This window comes from Vulpes vulpes, chromosome 5, assembly GCF_048418805.1.
Source record: "Vulpes vulpes isolate BD-2025 chromosome 5, VulVul3, whole genome shotgun sequence".
Classification (NCBI taxonomy): domain Eukaryota; kingdom Metazoa; phylum Chordata; class Mammalia; order Carnivora; family Canidae; genus Vulpes; species Vulpes vulpes.
Genome location: NC_132784.1, coordinates 124,543,014 through 124,570,874, shown reverse-complemented (window position 1 = coordinate 124,570,874; position 27,861 = coordinate 124,543,014). Strand labels below are relative to the sequence as shown.

Here is a 27,861-nt window from a genome sequence, read left to right as displayed (position 1 = left end):
CCAAAGAAGAGGAAGTCAGAGATTGGAAACATACTTTAACTTCTCTGTAAGGTGGGGATGATAATAATAATGTCTACCTCATTGGCTCATTTAGAGGATTTTATTTTTTAAAGATTTTATTTATTTATCCATGAGAGACACAGGTAGAGGGAGAAGCAGGCTCCCTTTGGTGATCCCAGGACCCCAGGTTCACACCTTGAGCCAAAGGCAGACACTCAACCATTGAGCCACTCAGGTGCCCCTCATTTAGAGGATTAAATGAATTAATGCATGTAGTAAGGCATCCATCGCTTGATTAATGTTAATGCAAATGTTCTCAGTTCTGATTTTTATTTCTCTGATGTTTCAGAGATGAAATGTAGTCTTAAAAAGGCAGAAGAGTTCAGAGATTATTTCTCTGTGACCTTGGAATATTGGAATATGTCTTTACATTTTACTTGAACATGTGTATTATTAGCTTTCTGTGGCTGCATAACGAAATGCCATGAATTTAGTGGCTTGAAGCAACACACGTTTGTTAGCTGACAGTTCTGTAGGTCAGAAATGCAGGCACTGTTGCTGGTTTCTGCTCTGGATGTCACTGATGAAATTAAAGTTTTGGCTAAACTGTATTCTCATATTGAGGTTCTGGGAAAAATAGCTTCCAGGCTCATTCAGACTTGACAGAATTTGGGGTTTTTTGGCTGTAAGAATGAGGTCTGAAGCTGTCCTGCTGGCTGTCAACCCAAGTCTCAGGCCTCTTAGAGAGCGCCTGTATTCTTGGCATGGACCTACCCATTTACCAGCCAGCAAGGGTTTATTGAATCCTGCACTCCTAATCTCTGATTTCTGTGACTGGCCAGAGAACACTCTCTGCTTTTGAAGGGCTTGTGTGATTAGGTCAGACTCATTTGATTGTCTTTCTCCCATAAATAGGACAGTCTTTGAGACTTTGATTACATCTACAAAATTCTTCTATAGCAGTACCTAAATTAGTGTTTGAATACCTGGGAGAAGGTGTGCCTATCTATCAGGGCCTGACAGTCTTGGGGAGCTATCTTAGAGTTCTGCTTACTGCAATATACATGTATCAGATGAGGGTTTTTTTCTTTTTTTAAGTTTTTATTTAAGTAATCTCTGCATCCAACATGGGGCTCGAACTCACGATTCTGAGATCAGGAGTGACACACTCTTCCGACTGAGCCAGCCAGGTGCCCCATCAGATGATTTTCTAATAAATAATTTCAAATAGAATAATGACGTTTTAGTGAAAATCTCCCTGAGGAAGAGTTGGAAGTTTCCTAAATTGCCTATCTCTGTCTTGTGGCAGCTTAGTCACTATTCACAATGGATCTTAAAGCAATGTAAGTTTTCCTTGGCAATATGGGAAATGGTTTTTTCACCTGGATCAGGGTTCAATAATATTGCACCCTCAATTGGGACGCCTGGGTGGGTCAGTGGTTAAGTGTGCAACTTTGGCTCAGGGACTGATCCTGGGGTCCTGGAATCAAGTCCCACATCAGGCTCCCTGCATGGAGCCTGCATCTTCCTCTGCCTATGTCTCTGCCTCTCTCTGTGTCTCTCATGAATAAATAAATACAACCTTTAAAAAAATTGCACCCTTATTGATTTAGAAATAAATTCCCAGAACATCTCATAAATCCATGATCATGAATTCAGGGACTGGAATCTGTCTGTAGGCAAATTACTCGGCTGATAAATGAGTATCAGAAGAGTGCAAATGTCAGGAATAAGTGAGATAATAGGTGGCCATAACTAATAATTATCATATTATACTTCTCCTGTTAATATTATGAGCATGATCATTTGCTGAGCACATGGTCATTTCTTAAAGTTATGCCTCTGTCTTGCCTACCCTGCAACCCCTTTTCATGAATGTGACCAGGTAAGAGTATAATATATACTTAAGGTTTAATGGAGAGATAAGGAAGGCCCAAGGAGAGGAAGAGATGGGGGAATGGCCAGTCCATGAGCATTAAAGTTTGCCACCTTCTGTGGGTGTGGTTGGTGGCCCCCAAAACAATTAGAATAGTAATATCAAAGATCACTGATCACAGATCACCATAAGAAATAATAAAAATGTTTTTTTATCCATTCATCTTTCGATGGACACTGATTAGTTAGTGCTTCTTGGGGGTGCCTGGGTGGCTCAGTAGGTTAAGCATCTGCCTTCAACTCAGCTTTTAGCTCATGATCCCAGGGTCCTGGGATGGAGCCCAGTGTCAGGCTTCCTGCTCAGTGGGGAGTCTGCTTCTCCTTCTGCCCCTCCCCACTGCTCATGTTTGTGTATGCTCTCTCTCTATTTGGAAATAAGAGTTAGTACTTCTCAGACTTTGGAATACGTAGAATTTTTGGAGAGATTGTTAAAACATGGATCCTGGATCTCATTCTTAGAGGTTCTGATCTAGTATGCCTGGCATGGTGCCAAAAACTTGAATTTATCGTCGTTTCAGGTGGTATTGCCAATCTCATAATTTTGAATTGTACTGAATGAGATGATGTTTGATTTGTGAGAATGTTCAGACCTTGGAAAGTAACAGGTTAATTCTTTGGGCTAGTGGTATTGTGTGTTTTATGGTCCTTTGCAACAGAATTATAAACTAAAATGACAAATTACACTTTACTATATTACTTTATATCTAGAAGCAAATACATTAGGATTTAGTCAGTTCAGGAGTATTTTACATGTTTTACTGTCATTTTCGATATTTGTCTTATTGTTGTAATAAGCTATAATATTTTACTTTAATTATATTGAAATAAAATTGCCTACATTCCAATAAACATTTTACTTGAAAATAATTCCCAGTTGTGGTGGATAAGTGCTTTTTCTCTTTTTTTCCTTTTATTTACAGGCAGTGCTTAATTTTCCTAAATATTGTGAACCTGTGGTTAAAGGAGAAGGTAACTATGTAATTTTACTTCTTAATATTTGTTTTGAAGCAATTTCTGTAAGATCTGAATTTTTGAAATTTTTCTGTCTTTTGGGGTAGCAAATGAACGTGATACTCGCAAACTCTGGAGGAATATTGAACCTCATTTGAAGAGAGCTATGCAGACTGTTTATCTCAGGGAAATATCAAGGTAATTTTCTGTTTAGTGTGTATAATATTTTTATCTTTAGTTTGGATGTTTTTTCTACTAAAGTGTATATGTTTTCCTTCACCTTCTTCACATTAGGAAAACATGAGTTTTGAATCGTTTCTTCTTACTTTTGGAAGGACAGTTTTTAACCAGTATATCACACAGTTTGAAGCAAGACATATATCTCACAATTGCTGTTTGTTTGTTTGTTTTTTTTTAAGTCTGGAAAGCTACAGAAAAATCAGCTTTAGCTTTGTTTTTTTATATTTGTGTTAGATATTTGAATAGGTTTAATGAAAACTTGATTATTAGAGCAATGTGTAAATCAAGTCGTAGGTCTACACTTGTCTTATTAGAACTTCATAGGTAGTGAAACTACTCAGGAGATATGGTAGCATTTAGTGCAGTGGGAAGAACGGGGTTTTGATTTCTATTTCAGCCATTTTCTGCCTTGTGTGATCTTAGCAAGTCACCTAGAAACCTCTAGGCCTCAGCTTCCTCCTCTCACAGTTCTTCCAAAATTTAAAGAATGTGTGTGAAAATGTTTTGTGAATGATACAGTGTCTTACAGGTGAGTAAGCCTCAGTTACAAAACAATATAGGAAATTTAAAAACATCAACAACACAATCTACTTTTCTCACTGGTCAGTAGTGTTACGATTTTTCTTTCATAAATACCTTAATCTGTAATCACTTTTCATACTAACTTTGCTTTTCATTTAATTAACTGATTAGTGTTGCTGGGTGGCTGACTGGGTGGCTCAGTTGGCTAGGTGTCTGCCTTTAGTTCAGGTCATGATTCTTGGGTCTCTCTGCCCCTGGAACTGAGCCCTGGATCTGGGGCCCTGCTCAGCAGGGCGCCTGCTTCTCACTCTCCCTCTGTGCCTCAAGCCCTGCTGTGCTTTCTCACTCTCTGTCAAATAAAATCTTAAAAAACAATTAGCTGATTAGACTATAATTCAGGGAGAAATTTACGTTTTTAAATAAATAGAAACATTACAAAGGTACTGTTGTTCTCTTTAATAATAAAAAGTCATTTGATGATTTTCAGAAGTCACAGAGTATAGTATATAGTATTAAAAGAGCAGCTTGTGATCTGCTCTTTTAAAGGTAGGAAACTTTGGATGCTTGTTAAAATGATTTTACATGATAATGAAAGTACTTAGAGTTTCCTGTAGGGTAGTGATGGCCACATATCCAGTTTTCTTCACAAGGTCAATAAGGAGAGCAGAGGTACTCCTGGGTGTCTCAGTGGTTGTGTGTCTGCCTTTGGCTCAGGTTGGGATCCCGGGATCCTGGGATCGAGTCCTGCATCAGGCTCCCTGCGTCTGCCTATGTCTCTTCCTCTGTGTGTGTGTGTTTCTCATGAATAAATAAATAAAATCTTTAAAAAAAAAAGATCAATAAAGAGAGCAGATAAAATCACTCATAACTCTTACCTGCATTATAACTAGGAGACTATGGAGTTAACTACAAACTTCAATTTATATGTAATTAGTGAAAGGAAGGCAGGGGAGCCAGCTCTGGAGCTCATGCTGATGTAAAACATTAGGCAGTGACTGCAAGGAGAGGACAGAGGGAGTGGGAGATGGGGTCACTAGTAGTGGTGAAAGACAGATGAAATCACTTTAGGATTTTTGGACCGGTCAGTGAGTTTTGGCTTCAGTGTAAAGTCACCAGCCTCATTGGCCCCTTATAAGAGAGTCAGCTCTCTAACTCCAAAAGTCCTAGATGGCATCTTCTGATAGAAGGCTGTTCCACCTAAAATGAAAATCTGTTGTTTAGTGCAGCCACTTTCATTCACGATCTTAGCTAGATCTGGAATAACGCTGCAGCTTTTATGTCAGCACCTTCTGCTTCACCTTGCACTCTTATGGAGATGGCTTCTTTCCTTAAATCTTGTGAACCAACCTCTACTAGCCTTAAACTTTTTTTTTCTTTGGCTTCCTCTCCTCTCTCAGCCTTCATAGAGAGTTAGGGGCTTGCTCTGGATTATGCTATGGCTTCAGGGAGTGTTGTGGCTGGTTTGATCTTCTGTCCAAACCATTAAAATGTTCTCCATATCAGCAGTAAAGCTGTTTTGGTTTCTTATCATTTGTGTGTGCACTGGAGTAGCACTTTCAGTTTCCTTTAAGAACTTTTTCTTTGCATTTACACTTTGGCTAACTGTTGGTGCAAGTGGCCTAGCTTTTGGTTTATCTCAGCTTTTGACAGGACTTCCTCACTAAGCTTAATCATTTCTAACTGGTGATTTAAAATGAGAGACTGGGACTTTTTCTTTCACTTGAACACTCAGAGACCATTGTAGGGTTATTAATTGGCCTAATTTCAATATTGTTGTGTCTCCAGGAATAGGAAGGCCCAAGGAGAGGAAGAGATGGGGGAATGGCCAGTCCATGAGCATTAAAGTTTGCCACCTTCTGTGGGTGTGGTTGGTGACCCCCAAAACAATTAGAATAGTAATATCAAAGATCACTGATCACAGATCACCATAAGAAATAATAAAAATGTTTTTTTATCCATTCATCTTTCGATGGACACTGAGGCTCCTTCACAGTTTGGCTATTGTGGACATTAGAAACGACAAATACCCACCATTTGCTTCGGTGTGGATGGAACTGGAGGGTATTATGCTGAGTGAAATAAGTCAATCGGAGAAGGACAAACATTATATGGTCTCATTCATTTGGGGAATATAAAAAATAGTGAAAGGGAATAAAGGCGAAAAGAGAGAAAATGAGTGGGAAATATCAGTGAGGGTGATGGAACATGAGAGACTTCTAACTCTGGAAAATGATCAAGGGGTGGTGGAAGCGGAGGCAGGCGGGTGGGGGGTTGGGGTGACTGGGTGACGGCCACTGAGGGGGGCACTTGACAGGATGAGCACTAGGTGATATGCTATATGTTGGTAAATCAAACTCCAATAAAAAAAATTTTTTTAAATAAATAGTAAAAATGAAAACATTTGAAATAGGGGGTGCTTGTGTGGCTTAGTTGGTTAAGTGTCTGCCTTTGGCTCAAGTCATAATCGAGCCTGCTGAGCAAGGAGCCTGCTTCTCCCTCTCCTTCTGCCATTTCCCTCACTCATGCTCTCAATCTCTCTCAAATAAATCTTTAAAAAAAATTGAAATAGTATGAGAATTACCAAAATATGACAAAGAGACATGAAGTGAGCAATTTTGGGAAAAATGGCACTGATAGACTTGCTTGATGCAGGGTTGCCACAGACCTTCCGTTTGTAAAAGCACTATCTGCAAAGCACAGTGAAGTGAAGCATGGTAAAATGAAGTATCCCTGTATTTCCATAATTTTCAGCTGTGCTTGCAGGTTTAAAAAAATACATTCAGTTTGATTTGGGATATTTAGTCCTGGTCTGACATTTATTTTTAAATTAGTATTTTAAGGGCTGAGTTACAGAGTTGAGAGGGTCCTTAGAGATCATTGCATCTAACTGCCTTATTTTTTGGTGAGAAGGTTATTGATTTATTCAAGGTCATACAGCTAAAACTTGTCTTTCAGGGCAGGATTTTTCCTTGCACTGTAGTATATTTCCTAATGAATTTGATTTGTCATATCATCACTTCATATTCTTAATAATATTTGAGGCTGTTTAATAGTTTTAATTGTAAGATCAGAGGGAGACTGTGGAAATGGCATGAACTTTATAAGGATTCAGTTCTTAGCTCCATTACTGACTGGCTGGGTGTTCTGGGGCCTGGGGCAACTTAACCTATGGTCTTCAACTTTCTATTTTTTTTAATAGTTTATAAGATTTTACTTATTTCAGAGAGAGAGAAGGAGCAGAGGGAGGAGCAAAGGGAGAGGGAGGAGCAGGCTCCCTGTTCCACAGGAAGCGCAATGTAGGACTCGATCCCAGCACCCTGAGATATGACCTGGGCCGAGGGCAAGAAGTTTAACTGACTGAGCCACCCCAGTGCCCCCTATTTCAAATTTTTTCATTTTTATTGTCTCTTATGGTGATCTGTGATCTGTGATCTTACCATTTTAATTGTTTTGGGAATCACAAACTGTACCCATAGAAGATGGTTGCATCTGATATGCTCACTGGAGCATTGGGAGTTTTACTGACGGATAGGTGATATTTATTTATTGGTACTTTTTGGTAGCTTCAAAATTATGATCAGGAAAAGAGATTAAAAAATTATCATTTGGGGGAACTGGGTGGCTCAGTGGTTGAGCGTCTGTCTGCCTTTGCCTCAGGTTGTGATCCTGGGGTCCTGGAATTGAGTCCCACATCGAGCTCCCTGCAGGGAGCCTGCTTCTCCCTCTGCCTGTGTCTCTCTGCCTCTCTCTGTGTGTCTCTCATGAATAAATAAATAAAATCATAAAAATCAGCATCTGGATATTGCTATGTAAGTTTATCTTGTTCTAATACTCACTAAATGATTTCATTGAGGTATCAACATGTACATTACATGTATATATTGTCTTATTTATAAGGAGATAGACTATTTCCTTCAATCAAAAAAGTTAGTTTTTCTAGAACTCTTTTAAGTACAGTATGTTGATTTTTATATATATTTTCAAACCATTACTGCTCGGGATCCCTGGGTGGCGCAGCGGTTTGGCGCCTGCCTTTGGCCCAGGGCGCAATCCTGGAGACCCGGGATCGAATCCCACGTCGGGCTCCTGGTGCATGGAGCCTGCTTCTCCCTCTGCCTGTGTCTCTGCCTCTCTCTCTCTGTGTGACTAACATAAAAAAAAAAACAACAAACAAACCATTACTGCTCTTCTGTTTTCTTTCAGTTCACAGTGGGAAAAGCTACAGAAAGATGACACAGATCCAGCACAACTGAAAGGTATCAAAGGAAGTATTGAGACAGTGAACAGAGACATTTCTTTAATTACTAATAATCAAGATACTGAAGTTAATACTAAAGATAGCATCAGTCAATAAATAGTGTTACAGAAAAGAATTTACAAACTACGATGATACTTTAATTAATGATTTTCTCTTAAATGAAGCTCCAGTTTATGAGAGGAAATAATTTGAATATCAATTTTACATTTTCTAAATGTTGGATTATATCATGTATAAATTAAGCAGTTTAATTTCTTTAAGTGCTTTTGTTCAGTTGGGTGACACAATTTTATCATATATGTATTTCTTGAGTTTTATGTTAACTCAGTTTAGGGGATGCATTTCTATTGGTTATATTTAAACTGCTTTGTGCTTTGGTTTTCTTTAAAGAAGCTATTACTTTGGATTTATCCCAATAGAACAACTTTACTTAAAAAAAACGAGCAAGTATCTAAAATACTCTTATTTTAAAAAGTAGATCACTGGCTAGTGATTGAAAGAAATAGTGTGAAATTAAGTGTTGTTGCAGTTCTTTTTACCTATTTTGGTTTCTAAGTGCCCTAGATGCTATATAAGTAATTTTCAATTGTGTGTTCTAGTAGAAAGAAATAGATGCTGGGCATTAGAAAATCTCAATAATTGGTCCCTAACTGTATGCCCTTGAGCCCAACTCAGTGTCTGCATCTAAAATGAACAGAAAGGCGCCTAGGTGGCACAGTCGCTTAAGTGTTTGACTCTTAGTTTCAGCTCAGGTTATGATCTCAGGGTCCTAGAATTGAGCCTCCCACATCAGACTCCATGCTCAGCATGGAGCTTGAGATTCTCTCTCTCCCTTTCCCTCTACCTCTCACACTTGTGCTATTTCTCTCCCTTTCTAAAATAAATAGATCTTTTAAAAAATAAAATGAGAAGAATATCTAAGTTACTGTGAAGATTTAGAGATGCCTCGGTAATAAGGTGGCACCTCACATCAGTAAACATCAGATTCCTAACTTTGCTGTAAACATCAGTGCTATTTGACTTTCTTTGTTTTTCTTAACATCAGTGCTATTTGACTTTCTTTGTTTTTCTTATCCATTCAGTTATTTCCTTTGTATGGAGTACTGTAGGGACACACACACATACAAAACCGTATTAGATGTGATTCCTTCAGTAAATAGTATAGCTTGGTAAGAAATAAAATTTATGTACAATTAGCTGTTAATACAAGGTATAAAGTTACATGAGTCATAAGAGAAATTCACAAAGTAGAAATTCATAGGGATAGATTTTTCTATTTTGGTATGATAGAAAAGCAGCAGGGAAAGTTTAATGGAAAGTGTGGCTTTGAAGGGAAGAATGGGTAAGATTTAGGCTTCTGAATAGGAGAAGCTAAGCAAAAATAATAGAATGAACAAGCATATGATTGATAATAATGTTTATCACCACTGCCGGTGCATTTTAATGGCACTTTAAACTCGGTCAGGAGGTGATTTTTTTTACCAGAGAACACCATACAGAAGTCAAAAGATCAGTGAGAAAAGATAAGAGATACTTAAAATCTAATAGTAGTTTATTAAATGCCTTCATAAGGGACGCCTGGGTGGATCAGTGGTTGAGCATCTACCTTCAGCTTAGAGTATGATCCCAGAATTCTGGGATTGAGTGCCGCATTGGGCTCCCTGCAGGGAGCCTGATTCTCCTTCTGCCTTTGTCTCTGCCTCTCTGTGTCTCTTCTTGAGTAAATAAATAAAATCTTAAAAAAAAAAATGGCTTCATAAAAGATTTTTGTTACATAGGTCTCTCGGCATATACTCATGTGGAACTTCCATATTACTCTAAGTTTATTCTAATTGCTGCATACCTCGCTTCATACAATCCAGCAAGAACTGACAAGAGGTTCTTCCTTAAGGTAGTTATTAATTCTTTTTACTTTGTTTTCAAAGAGTCCAGGAGTGTTTTGAAGTTTCTAAACACCTCTAAGTTTTTCAGGGGCAGAGATTAGATTGCTAATATATACTTATTATATTTAGCACTTCTTCTTCAAAGACTTTAAATTATGGTCACAGCCTAAATGGAGGAAAGTAGGTAGTTTCACAGAAGAGTTCAGATATACGTTAGGTAATAATTCTAGATTTAAAAATAAATAAATAAGGTTTTGTGTAAAGTATGAGAGATGGGAATAATTTTAAGGATGGTAACTCCTTTATTGTTCTAGAGCTTCTATAGTAATAGCGCCATTCACTGCATACAGCATTATCCAGAGCATTCAGAAGCTTCTTCTGCATGTACATTAGTTGGAGAAATCCCACTTTGGAATTGTTTTCTTTTTGAAAAAAAATATGCAATTTGATTTATTATTAAATGTATTTGTAATAAATTTTTTATTTGTTGTTTTGCTTATGTCTTGCACTAGTCTTTAGTATCATGAAGGACCACATCTGTTTGTTTCTCTACAAATAAGTACCACGTGCTTAACTGAATATTCTCAATCTGTGTTTCTATGTGAATTGACAGTCTACCTTAAAGATGAGGGATCCCTGGGTGGCGCAGCGGTTTGGCGCCTGCCTTTGGCCCAGGGCACGATCCTGAAGACCCGGGATCGAATCCCACGTCAGGCTCCCGGTGCATGGAGCCTGCTTCTCCCTCTGCCTGTGTCTCTGCCTCTCTCTCTCTCTCTCTCTCTCTGTGTGACTATCATAAATAAATAAAAATTAAAGAAAAAAAGATGAATAAAAACCCATTTATCTTTGGAAGTTTTGTTTTTATAGAAACAAATATGTTGTCAATATAAGTTAATCTTTTAGGAAATACCAATATTTTATTTTAACACCTTCTTCTTTACGTATGTAAAGAAGTAATCTTGTATACAATCAAAATCTTAAGTCAAAGCAGCCTAAAATATGTTGATATTTTAGGTGTTAGTAAATAAAATAAGAAGCCTAAGATACATAAGTTAGTATTATATTTTTTAATTGTTTTAGATTATGTTTTAAATTAACAGGTTTTTTTTTTAACTGTTTTAAATTATATTTTCTGTTTTTGTGGACTCTTACCTTTTTTCCCCATCTTAACAGTTATTTTCCTTAATTGCAGCATCATGGGAAAATTAAGAAAACGAACTTTCTAAAGAAACATGAAAAGGTATTTACATTTTAATTTTTCTGATGAGAAAAAGTCATGAATTCAGGATACTGTAGGAAGTGGATGAATGCATGCTTTTATTAGTCATTTGGATGTAAGAAGTTCTTTATTGGTAAGGTGCCATTATAATGTTCTATTAGTATTTGGTACAGTGATGAAAGCACATTTACATGAGCTGGTAGTAGATATGAAAGTGAGTTGACAACTTCTTTTAGTGAATTCATAGATGAAAAAGACTACCCTAGAATTTTTAACTAAACACAGCTGGTTTTCCTCTTTTACCCTTTGAAACCCCCACAAAAATGATACTAAAGATGAACATGGAGGGACTAAGAAATCTACACAACTTGGAACTGCATTGTAGGTAGACGCACAGATGACCAAGTGGCACCTAAGCCCAAAAGCAAGCAGATTTGACCTGAGGAATCTGGAACAGCTTAGAAATTAGGGGCCCTTAGAGTGTTTGTAGACCAGGTATGGGGCCACACCGAAATTGGCTGAAGGGGAATTTGGACCATCCCTTTGGAAAGAGTGGATTTGTACAAGTCCCCAAGAAGGACAGTCTTGACAGAGGAAACTATGTGAACAAAGACTTCATGAAAATGTCTTTAGTTGTAAAGGGACTGTAGTTCTTTTGATGTGATTCTTACTGATTTGACTTACAGATTTGACTTTTGCCTCTTTTGTCTTTGGTTCATGTCATTTTAAAATCTGAGCTTAACTGAAAGCTCCCTGTGTATACCTACTAGTTTGTATTTTTGTTCCTATCTTCCTGAAATCTTGATTGAATGCTTATTTTATGCCAGGGACTCTGCTGGATGCTATGGATAGAGTGGAGAACAGAATAGCCATTGTCTCTGCCTTCTTGAGGCTCTCAATCTAATCAAGACTTTAAATATTAAAGGAAACCACATGAATAATTATAGTAACAGTTGTTTTAAAAATACTATATATTTTCAATTTGTTTTTAAGATTTTATTTATTTATTTGACAGAGAGATAGAGCACAAGCAGGGGGAGCAACAGAAGGAGAGGGAGAAGCAGACTCCCTGCTGAGTGGGGAGCCTGATGTGGGGCTCCATCTCAGGACCTTGGGATCATGACCTGAGCCAAAGGCAGATACTTAACCAACTGAGCCACCCAGGCACCCCTATATATCTTCAATTGTATAATTCTTTTTCTCTGAGTATCCTCAGCTGACACTGATTTTTTAAGAGTTTGCTTTTTAATTTGGCTAATGTATGCGTGATACCAGATTACTTACCAATCAGTTTATGTAGAAAAGCAACAGTTTTTCCCCTCTCCTCACCATAGTCTCATTCCCCTCTTCTTTGAATTGTTTCTAGTTTTAGTTTTTCTAGTGTAAATATCTATAACTCTAAAGTTTCTGTCTTTCTTTTTCTTGGTGTAACTTGACACCAAATTTGATGTCATTTAACTCAAGAATTTGATTTCCATTTTTGATTTTTTTTTTAAAGATTTTATTCATTTATTCATGAGAGACACAGAAAGAGAGAGAGAGGGAGAGAGAGAGGCAGAGACACAGACAGAGGGAGAAGCAGGCTCCATGCAAGTTGCCCGACGTGGGACTTGATCCTGGGACTCCAGGATCATAACCTGCGCCGAAGGCAGGCGCCGAACTGCTGAGCCACCCAGGGATCCCCTGATTGTTCTCTTTTGACAAGCCTTCATTCTCTTTAATAAGCTCTATAGTGGATTTAGTAGGTATTTCTCAGACTTTTCCATCTCCTCTAGGAGGGAATCCAATTTGCATGTATAGCATACAAAACCTATGGTAAATAGGAAAATAAATATCATATACCTTATATGCCACTAGAACACTTTAATTTTAAATTGGATATGTATTTTCTAATCAGAAAAATGTAAAAAGTGAAAAATTTTCCATTTCAAGCAAATGGATTTGGTGAGGGAATTTCCCTGCTAAACTCAGACCCTGTATGAAGGGAGGAAAAAAATCTTCACTGAGAATTTCAACTAGAAGCTAGGGCTTAACACTGATGTGGGGGGCAGAATTCATAGTGTAGAGAGAGGGGGGAGAGAGAATCTCAAGCACACTCTGTGCTGAGTGCGGAGCCCAGCGAGGGAGTTGATCTCATGATCCTGACTTGAGCTGAAACCAAAAGTCAGATGCTCAGCTGACTATGCCAGCCAGGTGCTGTGATGTTAACCACTGTTCTTAAACTCATGCAACTGACAAATGTTTGGTAACAAATTATGAGTATCTAGAATTTTTTTTAAAGACTTCTTTAAACCAGTAAGAAGGTAAAAATACAATCAATAAGTAGGTAAATGATACAGAAAGGAACCTGAATGTCTAAAAAACCTGACATGATTATCAGCCTCATTCACTAGTGAGAGAAATGAATCTTTATTTTTATTTTTTTGAGAAATGAAACTTTACACAACAGCTGTTATTTTATGTTCTTGGATTGGCAAAAGTAAAAAAAAACATCTGATGATTTAAAATATTAGTGATAATGTAGAAGAGTAAGAGCCTGCATATTCTGTAGGTTGGTAGTAATGAAGTTAATATGTGAATGTATTTTGTATTGGTCACGACAGGTCAGACTATGCTGTAGCAAACAACAAACCCCCAAATCCTCAGTGGCTTAACATAACAAAGATTTATATGTTGCTCATGACACAATGGAGTGTGGGTTGGGTGGCCTTTTATAGTGATGCCAAGTGAAACATGGTGATTTCCAAAGTGGCCTCAAAAGGGCAAGAAGATTAATGGATTAAAAGGAGATTAAAGGTTTGAAAGGCCAAGCTTAGAAGTAGGTGACATCACATTCACCCACAGTCATCTATGGGCAGGAGATACTAGTCTTTCCTACGCCCTAGACGGAAGTGTTGCTTAACACACAGCATTATCTCTGCCTTCTACTTTAATTTCTCAGTCCCGCTTAGAGAAACTCATCCATGTGCTGAAGGGAAAGTGTACAGGATTGTCCGTCACAGGATTATTTTTGATGAGTTATAGTGATGAATTTTTAGGAGTAGATAGTGATTTGTCATAAAATGGAATTCCATAGGGTTTAAAAGTGGGACTTAGAAGTGCATGTATCAATATGGATAAATCTCAAAAACCTATTGAAGGATAGAAAGCAACATGATTGAGTGGTATGTCCAAAATAATATCATTTATATGAGATTAGATCTTGCAAACAGTGCTATATATTGTCTATGAATACATATGTAGTAGCAATATAAAAACTGTCATGAAAGTGGTAAAAACATCAAATTCCAGATAGTGGTTCCCTCTAGGGAGAAAATGGGATGTGAGAGGAGTGTAAGGGAGCTTCAAATCTGTAATGTGATCTAATGTTTTCTTTGCACATATTGCATAATGTTAGGGATTGATAAAATTGGGTGCTGGGCCCACTGTTATTTATCAGCCTCTGTACTTCTCTAAATGTTTGAAGTATTTAATGAGAAAGGATCTAAAATTTAAGACCTGGAAAATGATTTCTAAACTATTTTTTAGATATAAATAGCTAAAGTAAATACATACTTCATTTTGTAATTATGTGTATTTTTCTTTACAGTCATTCTTAAATAATTTTTCTCATGCATGTAAATATAGATTTCCATTTATTTGCCATCACTAATAGAGAGTACTTACATTCTAACAGTACTACTAAAATTATAGAGTGGATCTTGAGCACTTCAGTTTTCTGATGACAAGAAATTGTACCATATGGTTTTGTACACAAGTGTTAAATTTTACATTGTTTCAGGCTGATATTCACAAACTATCAAATCTTTTATTAGTTTTCTGAGCTGATAATTACTATAACTGATCTTTTTAGAACTATTAATGTTGAACAAATGTATTTTCCTGGTGATGGTACAAAAAAGAATGAATAGATGTAAGCAGTAAGTTCTCGTTGAGTTAGTACCTGGACCCTGGTTTTGGTTATGCACCATTTTGACAAATGACTTGCCTTAACTCGCCATCTGGTTGCAAAAACAAAATAGGTGTGATATTCAGGATTAGGAATGGATCACTGTGAGTTGTTCTCTTTAATATCTGTTTATGCTAAGTCAGAAAATCTTGAAGAAAATGTTGAAAGATAAGTCATGATCATACCAGCTAAGGTTTTAACGTAGGGAATGGAAGTTAGAATTGGTAGGGTCTTTGAGGAACACTATACATATATTGTTACTGGGAATTTGTGGTACAGAAAGCGAGTGCCCTGATATAAGAAGAAAACCATGTTCTTTTTGTTACAGACAAGCAATCATCTTCTTGGACCAAAACCATTTCCACTAGACAGATTATTAGCAATATTATATAGTATCGTGGACAGCAGAGTTGCTCCAACAGCAAATATCTTTTCCCAGGTAAGCTTAATGATAGGTTATCACTTGTCCCCTCTGTCTTTATGGAATTCTTAAGGTAGCATAGTTGGTATAGTTCCAGGCATTTAGATATTCAGTCAGCAAATGTTACTGCTTGAACTAAGTAATGAACAGTGTTCTTGGTAAGTACTTGAAAGTTCTAAGTATATAGAATCTTTGAGGGTATCCCTGAATTTGCTTCTATTTACAGGTATAACTTGATGACAAAACAACTTGATGTTTCTGGGTGTTTTCTTTTTTCAGTAAAGGAATTTTTAAATTGTTAGAATTTTCTTGCTGATTAAATAAGTGGCTTTGTGATTAAATTGATGAATTAAAATGTGGAAATATATGATGAACACAAAATTTTAAAAAATTTATTTGTAAGAAAGTAATCTGTAATATCCTTATTCCTTGACAGTGTGATACAAAAGATTTTCCAGAATGATTAAGTTCTCAAAATTTTCACTAGATGGCAGCAGTAGCATATAAATATGAAATATGACTTTAAAAAAAATAAAGTTGTTCAGTGTCTTTTTTTCAGTTGACATTTTAAGAAAAAACTATTTATTAAAAATATAGTCACAATAGAGATCTTAAATGCTCTAGAAAAACAGTTCTTAGCATATGATATGAATGACTGGAAGATAAAACAAATGATGTAATATTATTGAAAAGCATCTTAGATTTTGCAATGAGTATTTTGTTCTATATATGTTTCTAGGTTGAGAAATATTAAATAATAACATTTGCATTTTAATTCACTGCAAATAAACTTAGTACCTGAATGGATGTTTGACTTGTAATCCAATGTATGGTGGTGACTTAATTTTTCATGTAAAGAAGACTTTGAGAACCAAACATAGATGTGTTCTCAACATTGAAGTTAGATAATTTTTTTATGTAAGTCAACATTTCTAGAAAATTGTGTCTTCACGTATTCTTGAAGAAAGGTAGTCTGGTTGGTTGATTAGGTTATGTGCATAACTAGCTTAGGTAGGTAGATTGGCAGCCTCTAATGCTGGTAACTTTAAAAATGTAATTGAGTTTTAACCTGTATTATAGTGATTTTTTCCCCATTTTTTAAAAAGCTTTGTCTGAAATTAGGTTTTAATAAGAACTTACACTGTTAATAACTTTCTACATATTGTAGATGATTTTTTTTGTCTTGTTTTTGCTGTTGCAGTAACTATGAAACAGAAAGCAGGTATTATTAATCTTTATTAAAGAAATTGAGCTTTAGAGATTAAATCATATTCCCAATATGATGCAATGAGTATATCTTTGAGAACCAAAGCCTAGAGAAATGAAGTAGGCAGTTCTTCTTAACAGGAAAGGAGGGACACCTGGGTGGCTCAGCGGTTGAGCATCTGCCTTTGGCTCAAATCGTGATCCTGGGGGTACCGGGATTGAGGGCATGGAGCCTGCTTCTCCCTCTGTCTGTGTCTCTGCCTGCCTCTCTCTCTCTCTCTCTCTCTCTCTCTCTCTCTCTCTCTCTGTTTCTGTGTGGCTCTCATGAATAAATAAATAAAATCCTAAAAAAAAAATAAATAAACAGGAAAGGAAGGTGTTTACATCACATATGATTGTACTTCTCAAGTGCCCAAAAATTACCTTTGTGGGAGACAGAAGGATAAGTTAGTGATTTATTCTGAAGGGATAAAACATGTACATTAAAATAATGGTGTAGGGCTGTAAATGGATGCTGGATAGTGCTGCTGAGAATTTTAGAGTAGACAGAGATCGCTTCTGGACTGGGCAGGGTGAAACAGATTCACAGAAAAGGTGAAAAATGGAGCTGGGCTGTGGAGGATGAGCAGGATTTTTGTTTTTTTAAGTATTTCTAGTTGACGTGATAACCGTCATTTTTATTTTTATTTATTTTATTTATTTGGTACATTTTTATTGTACCAAAAAAAAGCACAAAAGGGTAAATGTAAAAGTAATAAAGTTGACACCTTCCTTCCCATGGATAGAGTTTAGTTAGCCTAGAGATTTAAGAAGGGGAGATGAGGCGATCCCTGGGTGGCTCAGTGGTTTAGCACCTGCCTTTGGCCTGGGGCGTGGTCCTCGAGTCCTGGGATCGAGTCCCGCGTCTGGCTCCCTACATGGAGCCTGCTTCTCCCTCTGCCTGTGTCTCTGCCTCTCTCTCTCTCTCATGAATAAATAAAATATTTTTTTAAAAAAGAAGAGGAGATGATATGAGCAATGGGTTGGGAGTAGGAAAAAGCAAGGTACATTTGTGAACTATTGCACTGATTTTGTTGAGAGTGGATGGGATGTATTGTTACTAGTGGTAGCAGTCCTTGTCACTGTGGTCCAGTAGTAGAAGTACTGCTACCACCGTACATCATGCCTTGCTGTTGATGCCTTACATATCGTTCCTTACATGTGTAGAACACTTTGCATTTTATAGTCTTGCCATGTACTAAGTTAATCTTCAAAAAGGAGAAGGAACTGAAGCTCAGATTGCCGACAAGATCTACCCAAGGCCACACAGCAAATCATCGGCAGGATCTGGACCTGGATGCTGATTTTCCCAGCAGCAGGCCTGGGCTTATAGGGATAGACAATCAAAACCAATAAGAGGTTACTGATTTGGAGATTTACTAGTTACTCTGAGGCTTTTATTAGAGAAGAACAGTATCACCAGTCTTTAGGCTTTCAACAGTGTCTGTAATGTAATTAAGCAACAGCTTGGCCTAAATGTATCTTTATTTTTTAAATGAAGTTAAATTCTCTTCAACGTTAACCTATACGAAGTTTTTGTTCTTTATTTCTTTATAGCGATCAAAATGATAATTTTGTGTGTTTAAAACATGACTTTAAATGAATTTAAAAGGATTTGATTTCAGTGATTCCCTTTTGGGATACAAAGGGTGAGGGAGTACAGAGGGATTAGATGCAACTAACCCTAAGAAGTTAACCTCTACTTTTGCTTGGTCAATAAAGTATCCAAGAAAATCAAGAAACATACATACAGTGTTTGAGAACAAAATGTGACTAAAGTCACATTCAGAAAAAGGGTATTTCTCCCACAGTTTTATTTTTTTCCCCTCCTATTGAGTCCCAGTGATCTTTTCTATTTTTATCATATCATTCAACCATCAAACTCTACTCTTGCCCGCAAGAATGACAATTTACTGGTGTTCACCTAATTTTTTAAGTTAAGTATGCCCATGTCTGTATTGGCAGTGCTTATTTGATACGAACACTAGATGGCGATATTGCTGCACTCTAGCTTTAAGATGAACTAGGAAAGCAGCTGTACTCCATAGTCTTTCATGTTTAGAGAAAGCTGTTAATTGAACACATTGATTTATTTGAACAAAAATACAATTGCCTGAAGACGTTTAATGATATATGTGTGTATGTGTAATGTGCACACATATTTACACATTCATGAAAATGTAAATAAGGTTGGTAAAGAATTATGTTGCATGAGTATTTTCTACCTAGAAGTAAATTGCTTTCTATTGGCTGTAATGTGTCTATGTGAGATGATAATATATTATTTTTCTGATCATTCTATATGCACCTGTTTTAAGATTTATTTCATAATAGTGTGCTGTTCTTATAGTTTGAATTATCAGTTTATAATTATTTTTACATATAATAAATTGATCAAATGTATATATGTTCACAATTTTCTTGAAGTGAAATTTTATTTCAATTGCATTATATTCAAATCTATTTAAATTTACTCTGTAAAAAAGTTACAAAAATAGTAGCTTAAGGAATTTTTGAAGTTAAAATTCCAATTGAGAATAATAATCAAATTCATAATAGTATTAGTAACAGTATATTATATTATAGTTGGTATTCTTAATTTACTTTTATTTAATTTTAAATAAAATTTTATTCATTAATTTTTAGTCTCATAAATCAGTAAAAGAATATTATCATATTTAACATTTTATATAGATTGTAAAGATTATACAGATTAATGGTCAGAGTTATTGAATTGAAATATGGTTTTTACAGTTTTTCTGAGACTTTTAAGATAGTCATAGCCATATCCAGTTTAGTATAATCTTGTAGTCAAGATCATGGATCATTTTAAAATTGTCACTCACATAAAACAACGTAGCTCTTATATATGTATCTGAACTTTGTGAATGGCAATGCATTAATTCTGGTGTTTTCATTCTTTTCTCCTGTCACTGTGGTTAGAATGGATGAACTATATGCCATTTAGATACAGGAAGTAGTAAAGTTTAGAGATATTACTTTCAAATTTTAATTTGACTAGATGTTACTGAAGACCATTTACCATCTTTAAAAGAAATACTACTGAATTGTCTTTTTTTCAGAAGTATGTCAAAGCCAGGTTATGCTTTTTTATTTTAACTTTTTTCCTAGAAAAAGTGATAATTTGCTTGGAAATCTTTACATGATCTGTTTCATCCTTTTGATATTCTGTGTCTTACCCTTGCCTACCTCCTCTATAGTCTTGTAGTTAGGTGAAGATAGTAGGAATACAGTTCTTTAAGATCTTAGTCAGTGAATATTACTTATTTTAAATTGTTAAGCTATATTGCCTTATCTTTTCCCAGTGGATAAACTTGCTGAAGAGTTTATTTCTAAAATTATTGGCATAGGTTTCTAAAGTGACTTTTAAGAGGAAAATTGTCTTTAAAAAATTAAGGACATTCAATTACAAAATATTACATATTATCATTGATCTTATTAGTTACTATTTTGGAGAATTATTTTTGAAGATAGTTCATTGTAATTGTACAGTTTAGAAGTTTGTTGTTTTTATTATTTATTTTTTAAAAGATTTTATTTATTCATGAGAGACAGAGAGAAGCAGGCTCTTTGTGGGGAACCTGATGTGGGACTCCATTATAGGACCCCGGGATCGCGACTTGAGCTGAAGTGCTTAACCACTGAGCCACCCTGGTGCCCCAGTTTAGAAGTTTGTAATTGCTGTATTATAGCAATGCACTCTAAATTAGTATCAAGAAATAGCTGAAAGAAAAGGAGCGTGCATTATTCCTTTAAAAGATAGTTCTATGTACCATATTGATAAGTTGAATTTTTTCAGTAATTTATATCTAATTTCTGAATGGCTTCCTAATTAGGTGTATATAATCTAGTAAGGAAAAATTAAATCAAAACCTTCTTATTAATTTACTTTCATTCTTAAGAGTATAAAAATTTTTTGAACAAAGTATAATATACAGATACATTTTAAAAAATATATACATTTCAATTTCTCTTTGCTCTTGAATTCACATATGATACCATATACATCATGAGATATATTTGTACTGTATCTGTTACATCAGTTTAATTTTTTGGTCATGAATCAACTTGATCTTTCCCCATAAAGGTTGCATTAATTGTAGTAGCATTTAGATAACCTTAAGCTTTCTGCTCATTTCATTGTTGGTTTATAAGCATATTATACAAGATATGTTTGAGCTAATAATTGTGATATTTTCCAAATCATCATCAGTCAGAACACAGAATGATAATTTGGTTATTTTATCTGTTGAGAACTTTTTGAAGCAGATGCTTCATCTCTAATTTACCATAGCTGGAAGATGTTTTTGCTATACTTGTCAGGGCCACTAACCTTTCATTCAACCAATAACAGACTTTTGGCATTTTTCTTCAAATATAGGTAGATGCACAGTAAATGTTTATAATTTCCTGTTTTTTTAAAGTACAGAAGGGATTTTGTTAATATTTAACTTGAAAACATTTAAAAATTAAAATTTTAATCTATTTAATATACTTAAATTCATACTTCAGATTCAAAGTTAGTATTAATCTTTTTTCCCTGTTTGGAATTAAATTTCTCTTTCTTTGCTTAAAATTTCATTTAACAGATCCTTATTGAGGCCTGCTATGTTGCAGGCTCTATGTTAGATCAAGAGAATACAAATGTGAAGAGAATGCTGTTCCTGCCCTCAGGACTTTCTAGACAGTCTGTGGCTTCCACTGCCCTTCATTTGGTCTTGGCGCAGCTGCCAGCTTCTAGCTTGTACTAGGGTTAATGGCCCATGTGTGTATTTATTGGGAGGACAAACGTGCTGAATGAAGGAACTAATAACTTAAAATACTTAAAGTGAAAGTTAATGCTTAAATATTAAAGGTGAATAGTTGAAAATAGGATTTTTCCCTTCAGTAGTTCCTTTTATTTAATAATATATGTATTTGAGTGTCTTCTTTCAAGTAAAATTAACAAATCTTTCTTGTTAATTTAGTTGAATCTTTCTGACATGCCTGTGTCATAACCAAATTTTGCTAATACCCAATTAAATTTAGTGGTAACTAAATTAGATTTGGTTAGTTGTGTCTATTGGTATTGAAACAATCTCAGTTAAGACTTGAAACTTGTTAAGTTATGGACAGATAAGTAGTGTATTATATTTGGCTTGTTATAAACTAAGTGGGTCTTAAAAAGTTACATGGGCGTATTTCAAATACTTTATGATTAAAAATTATGCTATTATGTCACTCTTTTATATACAGCATTTCAAACTTTATGTAAATTTTTAACCAAAACTACTTTAACCAAATAAGATGATTTTATAGACTTTGCTTATAAACCTCTTTACCTTAAAAAAATCAGTTTATTGTATAGTATTACAGTTGTTTGATTCATATTTTTAGAGAAAAAGTAATTACATTTGTCAAATGATACATAACACCAGAAATTATAGTTAATGAAATATTGTCCCATGCATATATTAGGTAAGAATTTGAACTTTGTAAACATAAAGGGTAACATCCTAAAATCTAGCTGTAATATAGTCATATAAAGTGACATTAAGTATGATAATTTTCTTTATATTTAGGTTGGCAAACAAAACAGTTTTCTTGAGAACAAATTCCCTGCATACTAGAGTATTAGAAAATGTGAAAAGGTATTCTTTTGTGATTTCTCTGTGCTTCATGTGGCTTGTACAAGCATTCCAATCTCTCTGTAATATCCAACTTAAATACTTGATGCTATGAAGGTAAATTATATAAATCACAGAAAATACCTTGAATGCTAACATTTTGTAATAACTTACTATTTTTTTTAACTGCAGCTGAGACTGGAACATTTCGTTGCAAACATGGTAAAGGAGGCTTATTTAATGCCTACTTCACTGATGAATAGGTCGGCAGGGGTGCTGTTTGACAGAGGCAGACCCTTACCTCGCAGTGAAGGGCTTGCCTGCCATGGTGCTCTGTCTCCACTGGTGCAGTAAATTAGATTCTCAAATCCACTCCTACCCCTGATGTGGGTGTATTACTCTTCTACTATGAGACCACTCTGTTTTCCGGAGATTTTTAAAAAACTATTCTGGGATATTTCATATTTGAAAAGAGCAAAGTTACTTTGGTGGTAAGGAATACTAATATTAATTATTACTAAGTATGAAAAAGAAGCACAGTATATTTTACTCTGTTGCCCAGGGGTAAAGGTTAAATTTCTTGTTGTCATTTGTAAAAGAACAGTGTTTACCCCTACTCTGCTCCTCTCTTGTCTTCCCTAAATCTAATACTAAATTTCTTTGGCGTAGCCATTTTACCTTTGTGAATATATCAGCCCAGCAATAGGTGTTTTTACCTGACTCTTGAAAAATGGGACCACTGCTTAAGGGCAACATGTAAAATACTGCCTAAGGGATAAAAAAAATTGCATAAATTATGCTTTCAACTTCTAAGTAAAATAATACGTTGGTACCTTATTTTCATAGGCAGTATTTTATAGTCACCTTTCTCAAAGCTTCATAAGACTTCTAATAAATATCCCAAATGTATACCTTTTGTTCACATTTTAGGGGGAGATATATTCAACACTAATAAATTTTATTTGACTTGGCAGATTTTGTTTTGCTGAAAGTACGAAAGAATGTATGGGAGTATGTGCTTGTACATGCCTATTTAAGAAAACCTGTACTATTAAGTGACTATATGGGCAAATGCGTACTTAGAGCTTTATGACTAGTTTGTTTTAAAGAGGAAAGAAGTTTTAATAACAGATTAGGAGATAAGTGATTTGGAAAAAATCTATGTTACAGGAATGTGTACTGTATTTAAAATACTTCTTCAAAAAATGATTATGACAAATGTTCATGCTTAAGGGGATTTCCTTTTTTTTTTTTTTTAAAGATTTTATTCATTTATTCATGAGAGACAGAGAGAGAGAGAGAGAGGCAGACACACAGGCAGAGGGAGAAGCAGGCTCCATGCAGGGAGCCCGACGTGGGACTCAATCCCGGGTCTCGAGGACCACGCCCTGGGCTGAAGGCAGCACTAAACCGCCAAACCACCCGGGCTGCCCCTTAAGGGGATTTCCAATGAGAAATTGTCTTGATTCCTTGTTGGCTCACAACTAATTGAAGTCCTTTGGAGGACATTGACCTCACCTGCCCATACAAAGACATATTTCAGTTTTTCAGTAAGAAATTGGAGTTCTCAGTGCCAAGTCATCTGTAGAACCTAATAGCTCCCTCACCGTGGATACCCTAAATGTGATAGAGTTGAATCTTAGGATCAAAAATAACCATGCTCTTGTTAGGAATCAGAAAGTGAAATAAGTGTACCCAGAACTATCTTATCTATTCCCTTCAAATGCTATGTGTCTACAGCATTTTGAATGAATGCTGTATTTCTAGCCATTATCCTCTCTAGGTCTGGACTCAGATTGTCAACTGAATAATCATACCTAGGGGTACTGGGTCCATCACACACGTGTATATCCAAACAAGAAATTATTCCCTAAACCTTTTTTCTGTTTTTAAGCCTCACCTAGATTTCAAAATTATTTATTCAGCCTTTTACCAAGCTCAAACTTTGTGGCGTACAGGATGTTAGGTGCTAGAAAAGCAAAGATAATACCGGGGTTTTTTTAGTTCACCAGAGAAATCATCTCTGAACACTTCTGTTTCCCTGTAGTTGGCCACCAAGTTCAATCTTTTTTCTTCCTAAATACGGATGTCTCTTGGACTTATTCTTTCCCACTCACATGGCCTTTGCCTCAAATACATAGCTTCATTAGCTCTTAGACTAGTGCACAAGTGTCCTGACTGGTCTCCCTGTCACCATGTACTTTTGAATTTATCTTAAAAAGAAACTTGATCTTGTTCTACTTACACTTTTAAAACCAGTTACATGGGGCACCTAGGTGGCTCAGTGGTTGAGCATCTGCCTGTGGCTTAAGTTGTGATCCTGGGTCCTGGGATCGAGTCCCACATCGGGCTCCCTGCATGGAGCCTGCTTCTTCCTGTGCCTGAGTCTCTGCCCCTCTCTCTCTCTCTCTCTCTCTCTCTCTCTCATGAATAAATAAATAAAATCTTAAAAATAAAAACCCCAAAACACAAAAAACGAGTTACTTTATCTGTAAAATCAATTCACCATTCCATAGCATTTCCTCTAAGGTTCTTCACAGACTGGGCCCATTTTCTGCCACTTCCTTTATTCACCCTCTACACCATTCACAATAAGCTGTTTGCTGTCTGAAAACACACCAGTTTTTCTTTTGTATTGTTACATGTGCTGTCACCTTACCACTGTTGAGCTCTCTTTTATGCTTCGTGGTCCACGCTCCAAATGTCTTTTCTCAGTGAGTCCACATTTTGCCACCCCCCTCCATTACTCACTCTCTCCTCTGTAATCAGATAGCCGAGTTTACACACATCAGTAGCATCTCTCATATTGTGTCATTACCGTTTGATTTATGTGATATATTGAATTCTTTGAGGTCACAAAGATTCTTGTCTTTTCATTTTTGTGTCTTGCACAGTGCCTTCAACATGAGATTCACTCATTGAATGAGTGATTTCCCATTCTCCTAACCTTGCAGTTATGGCCTTCTAGATATGGACAATTTGCAGTCATTTATGTGCTAATAAGTTCCAGGGATTATAGGCACTCTCTTTGGTTCCTCTGTGTAAAAACATACATGTCAGTTTTTGTTTATCTGAGTGTAAGGGAAGACTAGCTACTCCTCACCTTTTCTTTGGGAAATAAAATTCCAAAGGTGATGGTTTTAAGTTGAGCAACTTTGACAGTATTTGCCTATCCCTTCCACTGCCCCCACTCATCAGCCCTACCTTGTGTGTGTAAAACTGTCAGTTGAACTCTTGATGTCCGCCACATGCTCATGAACTATCACGTCACCTGAAATCAGATCAAATGTGGTGCTGGTTGGTTTGTATGAATCTCATGTATTAACATGTCACGTGTTAAGTGCTTTTATTTAAATAATTTAGTATGTTTCAGGTTGTAAAACTCCTCCAGGACAAACAGGACAGGATATTTCACAAATCAATTGACATAGATCCCAACCTATGAAAGTATAAAAATAATGAGCATGTTAAAAATTAATTACAGTTGTAAATTGATTTCCTTTTGTTGGCAGAAAGAACATAGTTTATTAGCCCAGGAGCAGGTTCACACTGTTTTAACATCAAGCACTTCCAGCTGAAGCTTGTTAGTGACTGCCTCTCAGATTAAGAAAAAAATCCTCACTGTGGTTACATGAACCCCTCTTGTTAAGACATAAATAATCAGCTCATCCCCTACATGGATGAGAACAAAGAACATAATAGTACACAGAGCAAAGATTAATAACTAAGTAAATATTGCACGACCCCATTTAACATGTAAATTTAAAAATTTCCAAGTGTAAAGTTTTCACTTGTAATTTTTCTTTGAATGCCTCCCTCATGACCTAGGAGCTAGGCAGAGGGGAAAAATATACTTTGGCATTTGAGTTAGGCAGATTGATTATTTAAAGCTAAAGTAAAATGAAAGTATTTAATTATGATCAATATGCTGCTAGTACATAAAAGCTAGGGCAGTACCGTTCTCTTTGATAGCAAGATGCTTCAGATTTTTAGGAGTTTTGTTTATTTTGTTGTTTTTTTATTTTTATTTTTTTTTATTTATAAATTAATTTTTATTGGTGTTCAATTTACCAACATACAGAAAAACACCCAGTGCTCATCCCGTCAAGTGTCCGCCTCAGTGCCCGTCACCCATTCCCCCCCACCCCCCGCCCTCCTCCCCTTCCACCACCCTTAGTTCGTTTCCCAGAGTTAGGAGTCTTTATGTTCTGTCTCCCTTCCTGATATTTCCCACACATTTCTTTTCCCTTCCTTTATATTCCCTTTCACTATTATTTATATTCCCCAAATGAATGAGAACATTTTTAAATCAAGTACTAAAACCCAGAAATTTTGAGGAAAAGCATCAGTGGCAACATACGACTAAAACTTAACACTAATATTAACTGTTCCCATAGCTCTTTTTCCCCCTTTTCTCAAATTTAGTCCATATCCTCTGCTAGATCCTGACTTCTTCCAGTACAGCTTTTATTTTTTTAAAAACTTTATTCTGTATTTCTTGGCACAAAATCTAAATCCTGACTTGGAAAAAGAAAATCCACTCCGTAGGCTACTTTCATGTTGATTTGAATTTCACTCATTTGAATTTCAGCTTGACTCACTAGACAAGAGAAACAGCTGTAGAAAACAGTATATACCCTCCTAAAATCTGAAAATCATTGGCAAAAGAATGTGCCTTATATAGATAAAAGAAACCAAACAGGGGCGTAATAATTTCCACACAAATATTTAAACCTACTTAAATAATTAAAATGTTTCATTAACTTTGCTTTTTAAAATTTTAATGTTTATCCTAACTTAATGTTTTAAACTGTTACTTACATATTATAATTTTTAATAAATGATCTTTAATCCACAAATGGGAAATTTTGCATTGGGATACCATTTTGATGTTATGTAATTTCAGATTTTAAGAAATCATGTTTTTCCCCACCCTTAATTATCTTTTAAAAATTAACTCTTAAAAGCAGTAATTTTATGTCTAGTGTCTAGTCTGATTTATGAAAAGTTAACATAATGAAATTCATTAGGCTAATAAATTCGACTCAATATTTTACTTTGGTGACATCACATCCTCACATCTGACAATTTTGTTCATGAGATTGTTGATTATTAATTCTCAAGGCTTTTACATGTATCCATCGGGCTGGACATTTCCCTGTGTTGAAATATTTCTTTATCCTTTTTGCTACAGTTTCATCAAGGTCTTTGTTTTGTCTGCAGTATCTTTGCTGCTGGGTTTCTAATCTCCAGCAAGCATACTTACAGAACCTCCTTTCAGTGTGTAATGTTTCCAGAGTTGTATTTTACTCCTTCCATAAAGCTTTCCTTAGTCTGTCCCAACAAAGTTATCTTTTCCCTGTATTCTGTAGCTGCCTTTTGGGGTAGTATAAGGACTGTGGGCTTTGGATTCAGATGGTGTTCACTTTCAGTGCTGCTCTTACAACTATTATCTCAGTGACCTTAAACATTTACTAACCTCTTTGAAGTTGTTTCCTTATCTAGAAAAAGAGGTTCATACCTGACTCGTGGGGTTCTTGTGAGGTCTGAAGAAATTAAAGTGCCTACCACAGTGTCTGTATCTATAATCTAGAGATCTAGATCTGTCAAT

General features: G+C 35.8%; 1 protein-coding gene across 3 annotated transcripts in view; it reads left to right on the top strand.

Moving 5' to 3' along the window:
• ORC5 (origin recognition complex subunit 5) overlaps positions 1-27,861 on the top strand; it is a 78,169-nt gene that overhangs the window by 25,343 nt on the left and 24,965 nt on the right. For 2 of the 3 annotated variants that reach the window (XM_026006081.2, XM_072759915.1), the window contains exons 7-12: positions 2,856-2,904; positions 2,994-3,084; positions 7,852-7,904; positions 9,685-9,797; positions 10,982-11,029; positions 15,286-15,396. In XM_026006081.2, the coding sequence (XP_025861866.1) occupies positions 2,856-2,904; positions 2,994-3,084; positions 7,852-7,904; positions 9,685-9,797; positions 10,982-11,029; positions 15,286-15,396 (465 nt within the window). The remainder of the gene's footprint in view (positions 1-2,855; positions 2,905-2,993; positions 3,085-7,851; positions 7,905-9,684; positions 9,798-10,981; positions 11,030-15,285; positions 15,397-27,861) is intronic. The other variant, XM_072759914.1, reaches the window with a different exon arrangement.